The sequence below is a fragment of the Nicrophorus vespilloides genome, unplaced genomic scaffold (assembly GCF_001412225.1).
Source record: "Nicrophorus vespilloides isolate i.1.1-1 unplaced genomic scaffold, Nicve_v1.0, whole genome shotgun sequence".
Lineage (NCBI taxonomy): Eukaryota > Metazoa > Arthropoda > Insecta > Coleoptera > Silphidae > Nicrophorus > Nicrophorus vespilloides.
The window spans coordinates 710,971-726,344 of NW_017100101.1; the positions used below are offsets into that span (position 1 = coordinate 710,971).

Here is a 15,374-nt window from a genome sequence, read left to right on the forward strand (position 1 = left end):
AAGAGTTTAATCATAAATAAAAATCAGAACATTACCATACATTTACTTTTATATTACAAATTGTTTTCGAGAAACCAGTTTAAGCTTGAATATCTTCGTCTTGTTGTTGTTGTTGCTGCTTCTGTTGTTCCTTCTGCTTTCTCAAGAGGTCCATCAACATTTGCAACACTTGGTTGTGCTTCTGGTTGTAGACGACCTCCGGATCTCGGCCGAACCTCATGAAGTTGTCGTTGCGGCCGAAACGGAGGAAGTTGCTGTTCCTTTCCGGACGCTTCTCGAAGTTTGCGGAGCGCTTGTTCCTCACGGACTTGACGGTGGAGCCGCTCCTGCCGAACCTCAAGAAGTGTCCTTTGTCCCTGCCGAAGCGTAAGAAGTCGCTGTTTCCACGTCCGAAGCGGATGAACTGATCGGATTTGTCACCGAGAACGCGAGTCGGCCTGTCGTATCCTTCTTCCATTTCGTAATTGGCGGGAAGATCGCCGCGTCCCAAGCGCGCAAAGTTCTTGTAAAGGGTGCTCCTCCTGCTCGGCTCGCTCGACCTCTGTTCCGACTCCGACCTAGTGTCCACATAGAGGTAGAGGTCATCGTCTTCTCCGGATGTTTGCGGCAGTAAATAACCTTCCTCAGGCGAGGCATAGGCCCAGATCGGCTCGAGAGCGGCCAGCAAGAACAGCAAGTTCAGCATCGTAGACATTATCTGCAAACCGAACGGGAACAAAAACCACAAAGAAATTTAGATTTTGTGAAGATATAATAAGAAAGAAAAAAACACAGCGTTAAGTGTGTAAATTTACTAATTAAATCTCGTCGCGGAAGTGCAGTAATTGGAAATTCCTCGCCGCTTTTGATTTTGGCACGTTTAAATGGTGGAAAATATTAATGATCGCTCAGCAAGGAATCCCAAGCGAGCGCACGAATTATTACAATAACATCATTCAAACTCTATTTCGCGTTCGCACTTAAAATTTAATGAATTATGAACAATTTAATTAAACGCTAACCTCTCCATCCGCCATTCAAGTACAAAAGAAAATCATAATTCGACTATTTACCAAACAAATAAAAACAACTTAAATACTTCTAACAAATTAAATAAAAACGATTAAAAAAAACTAAAATTTAATAAATTTATAAGATTTGCGAAATATTTTTACAAATACAAAAATGATCTTGAATATTCGTTATTCGCTCTTGAACTTTCCATCCGTGGCATCATTATTAATCTTTACATTTTTCCATATTAGTTCATTTGCCTCAAAAAATCCGATTCGAATTCAGTTCAAATTTACGAGATTAAAAAACATAATAGGTACCTTAATATTAAATGATGAGAATACGCGTATTATTTATCACTTTCTTAACACAGCCAAAACTCCAAGATATTAATCATGCGCAACGCGCAATTTTGCCAAGAAAAAAATGTTTATTGTTTTAAACGTCTTGGGACACGTTGTTAACATTTAAGACTGGATGTAATTATGTATCCTCCTCTTGCTGCCGCGAGACGGTTTTCAGTTCTAAGGTCAATTTTGAGCGTCGCTCCTTCCTGCTGCAGACATTTATCAGGATCGCATGTCCGACACCTCAGAAGACTTAGCCTTCTTACATAACAACACCACTCCAACTTTTTTTCTTAGCGCACTCAGACGCTGCAATTACGTTAGAAAACTGGCGGAGAGAAAGTAAAGAAATAAATTTAGAAGAGTGAAAAAAAAACAAACAACAAAAAAGTACACTAAACACGAGATTTTTATATGCGAATGAAAAGCCAACGAAAATAATTACAACGGCGTCAAATTCTCTGCCGAGGCAAAAATAAATATATATGTATAAAAAAAAATGGGAAGCAAAGAGACAACGAAATTAAAATTCATCTCGGCTTTAGGCACTGAATGCATTAATTCACTTTTATGTAAATTAATCCTTTTCAGAAATCAATAAAGTTTTAACCACTTTTTTATGCAGAAATATAATCTTTTTTATTTTATTATTCTATGCCATAGAAGCTCCCTATTTTCTATCTGATTTTTCGCATAGAATCTCCGAACAACAAATTAAAAAACTGTTGCTTCATTCGCAGATAATACAGCACTGATAGTTAACCAGAAGTTGCATCACAAATTGCAATCAAACTGAAGACTGGCTCAATGTCAACGAAACGAAATCGACTCTTGTCTATTTTATAAAGAATAAGGAAACATCTCCTCCGGTAAATCTAAATAACAAAGTTTAAGACTGGAGGATCATGTAAAATAACTTGATATGCAGCTGGATAGAAGACTAACTTGGAAGAAACACATAGGGATAAAGAAACAGCAAACTTTATTGGCTGATTAGAAGAAAATCAGTGCTATCGCTAGACCACAAATTATTAACATATCTAAACTATCCTTGTAAGGAATACTCAAAAACAAACTCAAAGTGAAGTCTTATAAGTTCCAAAAAGAACAAGATCTCACCGATGTTAAAAAAAACTAGGCTCTATAGTGCGAAGGAGCTGTTGCGCTTGCACGAACGCGGCCATTTGCCAAATATCGTCTTGTCTGATGAGAAAAAATTCCCAAATTTCGAATTTACTTAGAAGTCATACGAAAATTTAGACATTCGAATAGCCACAAGAAGTCAAGTACCACAGTTTGTGGTAGTTTGGGAAGCTGTGACGGTCGATAGTCGCTCTCCGTTGGTGTTTTTTGACCGTGGCGACAAGGTTAATGCAGTGGACAACCAAACATTTCAATCAGAAAGAGTGTACCTTTCATGAAGATTCTGCACCATAACACAAAACACTCGAAACCAACAATGGCTGAGAGACAACGTTCCACACTTCATTTCGACCACACAGTGGTCTACACGGTGACTTGATGCAAATCGACTTCTCGGTACGGGCCAATGTCAGAACTAAAAAATATCATAGTGTTAATGTGCTCAAGAAATCCCTTCTTCTTGAATGGAGGAAGTTTCCGCAGGTTTACATTCGTACAGCGTGTGACTCGCTTGTCGACCTACTCATAGCGGTGGCAATCGCAAGCCCGACAACCGAAATCCCGTCTATCGAAATCCCGACGTTCGAAATCTCGGCTGCTTCAAAATTCCGACGTTCGAAATCCCGACTACCATAAGACAATCAAAATCCCGACAGTGTCTTTTATTATTATAAATTTTTACAATAACATTTTTATGGTAGTCGGGATTTCAATATATTCGGGATTTTGATTGTCGGGATTATGGTAGTCGGGATTTTGACATAGTCGGGATTTCAAGCGTCGAGATTTTACAGCTGGGATTTTAATAGACGGTCTTTCGGTTGTCGGGCTTGCGATATAGACCCACTCAGAGCTATAGTTCTATAGCTAGAGGCGGCCATATCAAAAATTTGAATTTTGAATTCGAAAAATTTAATTGTTTTCCAATTGCTTGTGGTTCAATAAAATCAAATTTTAAATTAAATAAATACAGCGTTCTGAATATTAGCTAAATACTGTTGTATTGTCAGCAAATACTGTTCTATGTGATAATTATACCAGCAACAAATTTACTTATTGTCCTTCTTGTGAAAGATCGTAAATATTAAAAAAAAATTCTAATTATAATTAAACTTCGCGCAACGTAAATGACAAAAATAAAATTGCTTTTGGATGTTTGATGAAAATCGGCTCATTTTCATTTCAATATTTCGGCAATAATTAATAACGCATTAATTCGAATCCGTCGGATCAAAATGTAAACAAACATTATTAACCGCAATAGCCAGCCAACATACTTACAAACTGAACAACGATTAAATGCGAAACTCATCAATAATTTATTGCAACAATTCAAATTCATTTAAATATAACATTTATAAAAAAAAAATATTTTTATGTTCAAATGGGTTTAATGAAAATCATTGCTAAATGAATATAATGATTATTTTTCTATGTAATGAAAAACAACTTTGAAATCAATGTATTATGATTGTATTATGCAGGCGCTTGTTGCGAAAACATGCTAAATTATTAAGAAAAAAATGAGAGCCCGTAAAATGAATCCGTGAATTATTAATCAATCAATTAGAATCATCGTGTTCGATTAAGTGTTTTTAAAAGCATATTATTCTGTATAATAAAGCCAAAGAAATTTTCAAATTCCAAAAACAAATAGAACTTTCTAAATAATGCACTATTAATAATGCATAATTAAAATTTAATTTGTTTTGAAATTTTCAAACTGGAGTATGGATTAATAAAAGAAAATGGAAATAATTTGGATATAAAATTGGAAATATTGAATATTTGTTGTTGCTTACTGGGTAAAAAGCAATTATCAAATCAACACAGTTAATATTAATTGAATAATTTAATTAAGTGAAAACGTTTCGATCGAATCGAACCAATCAAACACATTGAAGAGGTATTTTGAAATAAATATTTATAGATAAATTCAACTTAATTATATTGCAAATATTTACCAGGATTTCAATTTATTGACTTACATTTCATGTAAACTACAAAATTAGATTTATACAAGCCGAGAAGTGATGTTAATAAAAAAAAAGTTAAATAATAATACAAGATTTGTGCAAATGGTTAATCGTAAATATTTATAGATAAATTCAACTTAATTATATTGCAAATATTTACCAGAATTTCAATTTATTGTCTTACATTTTATGTAAACTACAAAATTAGATTTATACTAGCCGATAATTGATGATAATAAAAAAAGTGAAACAATAATACAAGATTTGTGCAAATGGATAATCGTAAATAATAATAATTTTAGAAAGTTAAACAAAACAAAAATTAACAAATTTTCAAATTATTCGTATATTTACAATGAATGATATTTGTGCAAATCGTAAGTGATCATAATTAAAAAAATTAAATGAAAAAAATATTGTTCGTATATTTGAAATGAACGAGATTTGTGCAAATTGTAAATGAGCATAATTTGGAAAGTTGAATCAATAAAGTATTGACAAATTTCCAACGTATTCGTGTATTTCATATGAACGAGATTTATGCAAATCGATAATCGTAAATGATCACAATTTGGAAAGTTGAATGAAAAAAAGTATTGGTGAATTTTCAAAGTATTTGAAATAAACGAGATTTACACAAGTCGATAATTGTGAGTGAGGATAATTTCAGAAAGTAAAACGTGAAATATATTGCGGGATTTTCAAAGTTTATTTCTTCAGTAAAACGAAAACCAATGCAACGATTTATAGGTTTATGTTTGTTTCGCACTTTTCGACGATGAAAAAAAAAATACGAAAAAATAGAAAAGAGATGAAAACGGTGAGGTGAGTTAACGGTGAGTTGTCGCAGATTAAAGGTAATCCAATTCGGTCACGAAATCGCGAAACAAAGCAAAAGCGGAGCACCGTTCATCCGAGTTTATATTTGATAAACATTTAAAAAGTTCCCGGCTTCGGCAAATGGAGTAGCTAATAGTCGGTGAAACGGGATTGGATTCCCACGCACGTAAACGGAGGACGTAAAATCTAATTTGTCCAAGTTCGAGCGACAGACCGACCGACCGAGGAAGTTGCAACAGTTTTCGTACAAAACTCGTTCATCCTCCACAAACTGTCTGTGCGAATCCGCACTCACATATTTCCGTCAAGTGACTAATTCTGCTTTACGTTTATCCTCCTTCAAAAACGAGGATACAGACACAATGCGATGCAGAAGGTGAGAGAGAGAAAATATGGAAATAGTAATAAAAAAAAATCGTACGGGCAGAGAGAAGGAGATAATGTCAATTTACTTTTGCGCTGAAAATGCGAGGAAAGTTTTGCGGCACACCAACGAACCAACCCCCCAAGGAAAGAGCGGATCCTCATCGCCCCTCTTCTGTTTTTATAGCCGCCTCCTTTTTCCGCGCCGCAGATTTTTTTTTTTATTACGATTATTAATTTCGCCCACCCCGACGCCCAGCAACTATCGAAGAGCATTACCAGATGGCTTTTCCTGTTCCTCTTCCACCGTTTCACACACACAAACATCAAATTCTATTTCAATCATTCGTACAATTTCTTACGTAATTTCAAAATTTACAGCATATTTTTAGATTTAGGAGAACAGAAAATGATCAAAACATGATTTACAGCATTTACAATAAAGATTTTTACTCCAATAGTTTCGATTATAATTATAGTTCTTGCATCATTCCAGACACCAATCCATGCCCACAAAAAAATAATTTATGATCTTTTGCAAAAAAAAGTTTAATTCCAATATAAATTTATAGGATCTTCAGTGAAAAATAATCATATGTTTTCTAACATAACTTATTCAAAACATATGTTATCTATATGATAACGCTTCTTTCGTGACACTTCTATTTATTATATTTAACCGTCAATAGACGACGACACAAAACTTTTGAATGAAGCGATTTGATGAATTATGCTGAGATACGGTTGTCGCCTAATAAGCATTCTATATATATTATTATAAGATTTGTATCTAGGAGCTTAATTATGATAATATATTTTATGAATATTTTATTATCTTTTATAACGTGTTTTATAAGTGGATTTACGTATTTATTATATCGAGCAATTTATTTTACCAAACTGCATTTATTTTATCCACATTTTATTTTATTTCTGAAAGTAGGTATATAGTAGTAATATTTCATTTAGTGTTATCTACCTGCAATTTTCTTATAAAATTTCTTATAAAAATAATTATTTTTTACCGCATTGAAATATTATTAATGATGTCGTGAGACAAGTTTTACAAAAACATGATCATGCAGCTACATGCAGCAGCATTCATCAGTTAATATTCCATCTACTAAAAGTAGACAAACAATGACAAAGAATTTGCCATGTATGGTCTCCCGAGTGTAAAATAAGACTTTGTATAAAGGACTGTTACAAAATTTATCGCACAAGAATAAAAAAATTTAAAACCTGAAATAAAAATGTTCAAATTAATCATAATTTCGATTTAGTTTTTCAATTTTCAAATTGCCGTAAAATATGTTTTTGATGATAATATTGTGTTATTTATATTTACACAGTTTTGAAATGTAATGCAGTTCACAATATACATAATTATATAATATTTATACAGCCAATTTTGTGAATATACAGTGGAACCTCGCATAACGAGCATTTCGTTTAACAAGCAAAATGAATTGTAAGAAAAATTACTCACTAAACGAGTGACGATGAGAATAAAAGTCCCGGAATGCGCGTCTTCTACATCATTTTTAAAACTTGTGTACACATATTATGTGTAATTTTGAATATGTTTCACTATACGACTAAAAATCCGGAAATTTTGGAACGGATTAAACTCGTTAAGCGAGGTTCCAGTGTATTTCAGTAGTTATATGTGAAATTACATAAAGAAACATTAGAGTGATGTAACAAAATTGACGTAATTAAAATTATAATACAAAAATTCTTAGGTGTTGTTTTAAAAATAAAACAATAGAACGAAACGAAACTTGAAAGAACGCTGCCTGCGTACGTCCCACGAGTGAGTAGGATTCTTTAATATTATTACATATATTTTTTTGTAGTTGTTTCGAGCGTCAAAAGTTTAGAAAATATTAAATTTCGTTTAATTAAATCCGAGAAAAAAGCCGTTTTGCTAAAAGGCCGAGCTAGATTACTAACAAAAAAAGTGTACGAAGCGAAGAATTTACCCGGCGCATCCACCGTCAATGGAAATATTCCATTTGCTGTCTAACGAAACAACAACCAAGAAAATTATTCGAAATCATAATTGCGAAAGAATGAATTATGGTCTGAGCAAATAATACTTATATATGTTATTAAATGTTAAACTCAATTCACGTTTGCAACGAATTCTAAGCTTATTATTATTAGACTTTTTATTGTTTTCTTGTAAATTATTTTAAATTTACTTTATATTAAATTGTAAACCTCCTATATATAAAATTGTATACTGTAAAACCTCGCATAGTACGGGTAATTGGTTCTGCCAATATGCAGCAATAGTCTGGTTGCAAAAACTATTTTTTGTGTTCGAAATTTAATTCATACTAAATATGATTCAAAATAATTACTTTCATAAATATTTCATGAATTAATTGAACTTTGATTTTTATTAAACAAAAAAACAAATTAATTTTAATTATTGCAATATTTTTTTAACGATTCTTTATAAAAATAAGGAAGTGTAGATTAGACTTATTAATTAAGAGCAATTAAAAAGAATATTTACAAGAAGCATTAAGATTTGCTATCTTATTTTTGCCAACCGGACTAATTGAATTGCAATTTTTTAAAATGCAATTAAAATTTAGTATGATTTGAAATTTCCAAACCACTTAGTGAATCTATCAGTGCAGAGCCGCACTCTGCGAGCTATTGCTGTATCAAGATGCAAATTTTGTAGTATAGAAGCAAAAACATTTACACAAATTAGATCATGATATATAATATTTAAATTAATGTATTATGACTACTTTTAGTAATGTATAAAATAGAGAAATAAGAAAAATAAATAAAAATTGTTAATTTGTTAATCAGTTAAAAGTTTTCTTTCTATGCAATTGTAACTACTAAATGCTATACTAAATCTATTTCAAAAATAAGTTTTACATTTGCTTTTAGAAATTTTACGTTTTAGCTTAATGTAGATTAATATAGAAAATGTCGCTGTTTGAAATCAGTTTTTAATGTTGATAAGATACGTTATATCTCACTTGTTGCTAGATTATCATTCTCTTTTACGATTCTCGCTGAAATGTTTGACTGTTGACCGAGAAATCTGAAAGATCGCTCTGCCGTCTGAAGATGATGGACCGAACAAATCTTGAAAGCCACGACTAGTTAGTATTGTCTCGCATGTCGTGCAAATAGAATAAATAATCTGGAAAGTTGTATGGGTGGAGGATAGTAGGGTTTTGCGAAGACGGATAAAGGAGTAAATTTATTGTGTCCTCTTAATCCTTGTTGTGTCGGAGCGCGTTATGAAAAATGCATCCGACGACACACACCTCGCCGCCAGCAGCCGGATGTAATTGATATACGGCGGACGTGTCCAACGCCTCCTGAGATGTTCCCTCTCACCCCATCCCTTTTCTCAGTTTACTAATTCACGTTCCACCGTCATCCCCTAGATGCTACATATTAATTGCGAAAAGGATTACAGCCGTATTCGTTTCGTAGCGAAAACGATGGTCGACGAATATGAATAAATTTAATTTGCGATAAGGCAACGTCGTCACCATGACGTAACTAATGATCGCCTGTTAACCCTACATCCAACAAAATAACAACGAATCGTTATATTAAAACCGATGCGGTCTGCACTGGACTGGTGATCTTCGAAGCTACTTTTAACTTCACCACGCACCACACAACACGAGTATTTCCACCCGGCGACAGAGAAGTTCTTAATCAATTAAGGGTCATCGAAGGCGTATTACTTTTCGCTAAAGTAATTGCTAAATCCTTTTCGTGCAAACAAACACAAACCGAACCAAATATAGAGTCAGACGGTGGGAGTAAATATCTCGCCCTCCGGTTTCTTCAACAGCGACAAATTGCATTTGTTCTTTGCTCCGATTGCAGACCATTGTACATTATACCTTTTTCCCAAAGAATTAAAACTTTCTGCATCGCAGCGGCGTGTATACACCATCATTTTCTTCTTTTTTTTTTACTTTTCGTATATAATTGCAAGCGCGGATTTGAATATTAAAAAAGTTTCGCTAATTCGGAAGGCGTTTTTCATGAATTATATATGAACGGCCGCCGCTCGTAAATAGTAGCAAAAGAAACGCATGCACACATATACTCGCCTATTACGTCATTTACATTCGCAACGAATGTCCTCCTTTTTCACTCTCGTATTTTCATATTTTCGTATGTAAGTTGGAAGTTCAACGGCGTTTTAAGTAAATTAAAAACTAGCATCACACACACAAAAAAATATATAATCATAACAACGCACATACACTCGCTTAGATCATAGCAGGCAACGAACGTGAAATGAAAACAAAACGCATTTCTATTTCGCTTTTACATATACATTTTTATTTTGTAATTTCATCCTCTTTATGTAAATATTAGCATCAATTGCATTAACTCGTTATATTGACATCAATTATTTTCTATTTTACTCAATTATTTTTTTAATCAGGTACAAAATGAATTTCTATTGGTTTATATTTAATTAATTTTGTTTTTTTCCAATGTTATATACATTTTAATTACAAACAATGAAATAACATTCTTTCAATTGTGTTTGAATTTATTAATAAATTTTATTAGTTTCATAAATGTTTTAATAAATATTCAAATTTCAGCTTAAATGAAAAATACATTATTTACAATATTAACTAAATTTAATGATTTGTCACGTACGATCGAACGTAAAAAGTAAATCATTATTTCCCAGTTCGATTTGTGTATAAACAAATAATGTTATGTACTAATTTTTATTTTGCTCAATCAAAATTACTTTGTAAAGATATTTTCAAACCTAACTATATTAAATCTTGATCGAAAACGCACAATGATACCTCGCAGTACTGTATATAAATTTTAGCTTATAATATGTGAATATTAATTTGTTATAAAGTGAAATAATATTTCCTGTATCAACGAGAAATTTCGTTAGTTTTATCTATTATTTATAAAAATATATAAAACATTTAGAACACTGCATTTAATGAAAATACATTTGTTTAAACGTATTTTATGACTACTTTCTTGTAGATTCAATTAGTTTGTTTTTAATAAATAGTGGTTTTTTATCAATTGAAAATAACACAATTTGCTTTGCTATCTTTAGATATACAGGTATTCCCCGACTTACGAACTCCCGGACTTATGAACAAAGTTCTAAACACTCTAACTTGTTACAAGGAGATATATAGTGATAAAAATAATTAACTGTCCAAACAAAAATTGATAATTTCTTTAATAAAATATAATATTTTTGGAAGATGTACTATCTGTTTTGTTGCATTTGTTTCTTTTTGTCGTTTTTTATTAAATAATTGTGATGTCTACATTGAAAAGTATGTGTAAGTAATTTGTTTATTTTTTTGTTTCTATTTTTTCAAATTTATGCAGTCAGTAATACCGAATTTAACATATATAGTGAAAACCATGATAAAGTGTGGTAAGATAATTATAATTTTAAATATTTAACATTCCCCCGACTTACGAACAACCATTTGGAATGTAACTAGTTCGTAAGTCAGCTGTATTCATGTATATAGTTTGAATCTCTTGAAGAACTTGAAATACTCGAGTTCCGAGTGGATCGTACGCACGTGTTGTTGATTTAGAGATCTTGGAAAATTTAGTGTGCACCATCTATATATAAATTTGTCTATTGTGCTGTCCTTTCTTGGCCATCCACAATTTTATATAAATCAAGTGTTTATCATATTTTTTGATAAATATTTTAATGAAAAGAAAATTTTGAAAATAACACTTAATTCTCATATAATACAGTAATATCTCGCATAGTGCGGCTTCGATTAGTGCTGATTCCCTAATTCAATTTTAATTGAGTAAAATTAAAATAAATTCTAAAAAAATAATTCACAAAAAAAAATCTCCTTTTGTGCTATTTGTGTTTTTGCTATTAGTCCGGTTTCAAACAGTGCGAAACCGATTACCCGCACTATATTAGATACAGCTGTACAAATGATATTTTATCCTAAAACAATTTTAGTTTCACACAAATCAATGATTATTCCTTCAAAAATGGATTATAATTACAGAAAAATGAAAATTATTCTTTCTTATACTACTTAATTCCATTTTGTCTTCAATATAAAGTAAAAATCGTAAAGTGGACAATCTAAAACTAATTCTCGTTTCAAGTTCCAATAAGATTTCCATAATTTTTTTCAATATTGTTAAAAACTGAATGAATATTAGTTGTGATTGATGATGACATTTTCAACTCCATTTATTACACTAATCTAAGTAAATAGTGTATTTCTCTATGTGAATAACGTTGTTAAATGTGGAGATGCGACGTTAACGTGGAATATCTGGCACTGCATTTCATTTATCAATGAAATTACACTGGGACCGTCGCTCCGCATAGGCAATTCCCTGTAATTTCTGATATGCATTCTTGTCGTTATAAATCTAATGCATCCTGCTGTTTTTATCAGCCTTTCGAATAAATATCCAACAATTATCTTTGCTTATTACAAATTTAAAAAAAAAAGCTTTGAGATTTGATGGTTTTTCTTTTTATTATATAAAACTATTAAAAGTTTCTTGAAAAATAACATTAATATAATGAAATTCAATTGGATTATTACGAGTTTAAGAATGTAATTGTAATTTTGAAACAAAGTTTCTCCTTGTTCTTTTATTTTCTATATATATTTTACAAAATAACTGTTGTATAAAAAGAGTAGCAGATTTTCATTTAAATTTTGAGCGAAACAAAATAATAAAAATCAATTCAATTAAACCGTTCATTGGACTACAATGTACGCGCTTTAATCCAATATCAAATATAATTAATTGATAGTTTGCAAAACAGTGTCTCTTTCAATATGAAATATTTGAATTCGCACTGACAGTAAATAATGGACGTATTTGTAACCAGGAAAGCGTTTTTCTGTGCAAACAAATATAAATACAGTGGAGTTTAATCCGTTCCGGATTTTTACTCGTATAGTGAAATTCTCTTACAGTGAATTCTCATCGTCACTCGTTATGCAAAACGTCGCTCGTTAAGCAAGTAATTTTTTTTACAATTAATTTTGCTTGTTAAGCGAGGATCCACTGTATATATCATACACAGTTGTGAATTTCGCGTGTGTTTAGTTTGTGGGCGGCGTTGAAACTGTGCCGACTCAGAAACACAAGCCAATAAATATTGAAACTAATTTAATTAAAGTCGCGAAATAAACAAATATCGAATAGTTTAATTATCAGCAGGACTAGGTTATTTGCAAAATATTCGACGGGTGGATGCGCCGGGTTAACAATTCTCATCCTCCTCTTCACCCCCCACCAACATCCTCTTTCCACCGAATGATCACTCAAATATTGCATTAAACGCAATAGCGCTAATAACCGCAGCGCTTTTTTGTTTCCATAACTACGTAATTGCTGTTAACATGATTTTCAACTCAATTTATATTTTAAATTATAATTTTGATTGTTATAAAATATTTCGATCATCAACATTTCATTTTATATCACAAAATTTTTTGATTTTCTTTTTTTTGTTTAATTTAGCTTGAAACTAACAAAAAATGTTTCTATTTTTTTATTACTTTTTCTTATATAAAATATTACTACTAGAGTATTTTACTGCATTTTCACTAGATTTGCATAGCACGTTTGTTAACACAATTTAATACATAATAAATGAAAATTATGTTAATAATAACTTGTCAAAATTGTAATTTTTTACATTATTATTTAAAGATTAATTAATACTTAAATGTACTACATTTTGAGGACATGATTTGGAAAATTCTACACATCGATTCAGAATATTGATAAAATAAAAAAGTTTTTTTTACTAATTTTTTAATAGAAAATTTGATTTTTGTTATTTAATTACTGAAATATTATAAATACAATATAATTTAATAAATTTTCATGTTTTTGTTAAACATTTAAAGATTTACAATGAAAATTCAAACATTTTTGTTTCGATATTAAGTTCATAATTAAATATAATATCATGTAATATTTAAACGTTTTATTGCATAATATAAAATTTCTCGTTTTAATTCAGTCTCTATAACTATATACTATAACAAAAACAAAATAATTAGTTTGAAACTAGAAAATTCCATTTAAAAAAAAAAACTTGGATTTGTTATTTTATGCAATTTTTGTCATACAAAATTCAAAATTATTTTTAAATAAACTAAATTATTAATTAATTATTTACACTACAAAAAAAGTATAAATTAACGTTAAATATTTATGGTTTAGTATGATATTTTTTGTTTGATGCATTTAATTACTAATAGAATTAAGGAAAGCAAAATAAAATTCATGGTAATTTAATTAAAATTTGATAAACGAAATTGCTTTATATCTACTTCTTTGCATAAGCTAGCAAATTGAAATATAGGAAGATGAACTAATGAAATGAATATATTAGTTCTTTGTGTCTTTCCCGAATTCATTAAATGCTTTTGAAGTTGATATGAAAAATTGTGTTGTAATAATCGGGTGCAAGAAAAAATGAACTGAGACTGGAGAGGTAAGTCTGTTTACACTGGAAACCGCTTTTTATTATCGTGGAAATTGCACGAAGCGTAAACAATCTAATAAATAATTAGTTTCGTACGGAAATATTGAATTAAAAAAAAAACTCGCGGAACTTTGTTAATCAACGTTAGGCTTTGCTTTAATACTTACAGTTCGCTTCTCTTTTGTTTTCGTTTTACGTTGGAGTCCTACGCTGAAGATGATCTTCAGTGGTAACGGCGTGTGTATGATGCTTTGAGTCGTCTTGAGTGTTTGGTGACTGGTGTTTAGCACAAGCTTGGACGTTTTGTTGTCACAGGATCACATTTTATCCTTTCCGAGGCGCCTACGGATTGCCAAGCGGTGGGGATGCAAGGCCCGCCATTGGTCGAGCACTCGCGACCCTCGAAATTCGCACAAAACACCCTTCTGGTGCTCTTCTTCATGATCATCATCAGCACCACCACCATCTCTTCTCGATCCCATTCTTCTTCCCACACTCTCCTTCTTACATTAATAATTTACAGCGCACTTTTATTTTTCTATGCATAATTAAATGCTTCTTGGCATTATTATAAAAATCGAATCGCCGTGCGAACAGAACCATCGAATCGGATTAATTAAACCTTTTCATTTTAAAACTCTCACGTTTATCCTCAAAAATTTTTTTAAAAATTGTTTAAAACAAATCTTTTACATCCTAAAATTTATGAATTACTTTCTTATAAGAATATCAGTATTAATTAAGACATTCTATAGACATTTATTTAATTTTTCAAGATCATTTTTAATTATTATTTGTAAATGCAGTAGAATCTCGAATAATTCGGTTTCCGGACAAAAAAATGCTCTAGCATTCTAATGAATAAAATACAATTTCTCTACTAAATTGTAACCTAATGAAGTACTTAAAAATAATTCATTTTGTCACTCTTTTTCGCATGTTTACAAGTGATTGGCAGCTGCAGTTGATTTATCATTACGTAGATAATGCGTTTCATATCCTTATATATAATACAGTGGAACCTCACTTAGCGACCATAATCCGTTCAAAAATTTTCAGATTTTTACTAATATAGTGAAACAAATTTTCTCATATAAACTAATGTAAAATAGGATAATGCGTTCCATGCCAGAAGAAAAAAGTATATTTCGTTTTTTAATGATTTTGCTTGTCATATCTATGTTTATTTTTATTCGGAGA

At 31.0% G+C, this 15,374-nt stretch overlaps 1 protein-coding gene across 1 annotated transcript; it reads right to left on the minus strand.

Annotated features, from left to right (window-relative positions):
• Positions 1-4: 4 nt before the first annotated feature.
• Positions 5-14,463, minus strand: LOC108568016 (FMRFamide-related peptides). Its single transcript, XM_017928858.1, has 2 exons — positions 14,342-14,463; positions 5-697 (listed from the first exon to the last, which is right to left on the minus strand). The coding sequence occupies exon 2, from the start codon at positions 692-694 to the stop codon at positions 80-82; it is 615 nt and encodes a 204-aa protein (XP_017784347.1). The 5' UTR covers positions 695-697; positions 14,342-14,463; the 3' UTR covers positions 5-79.
• Positions 14,464-15,374: the final 911 nt, after the last annotated feature.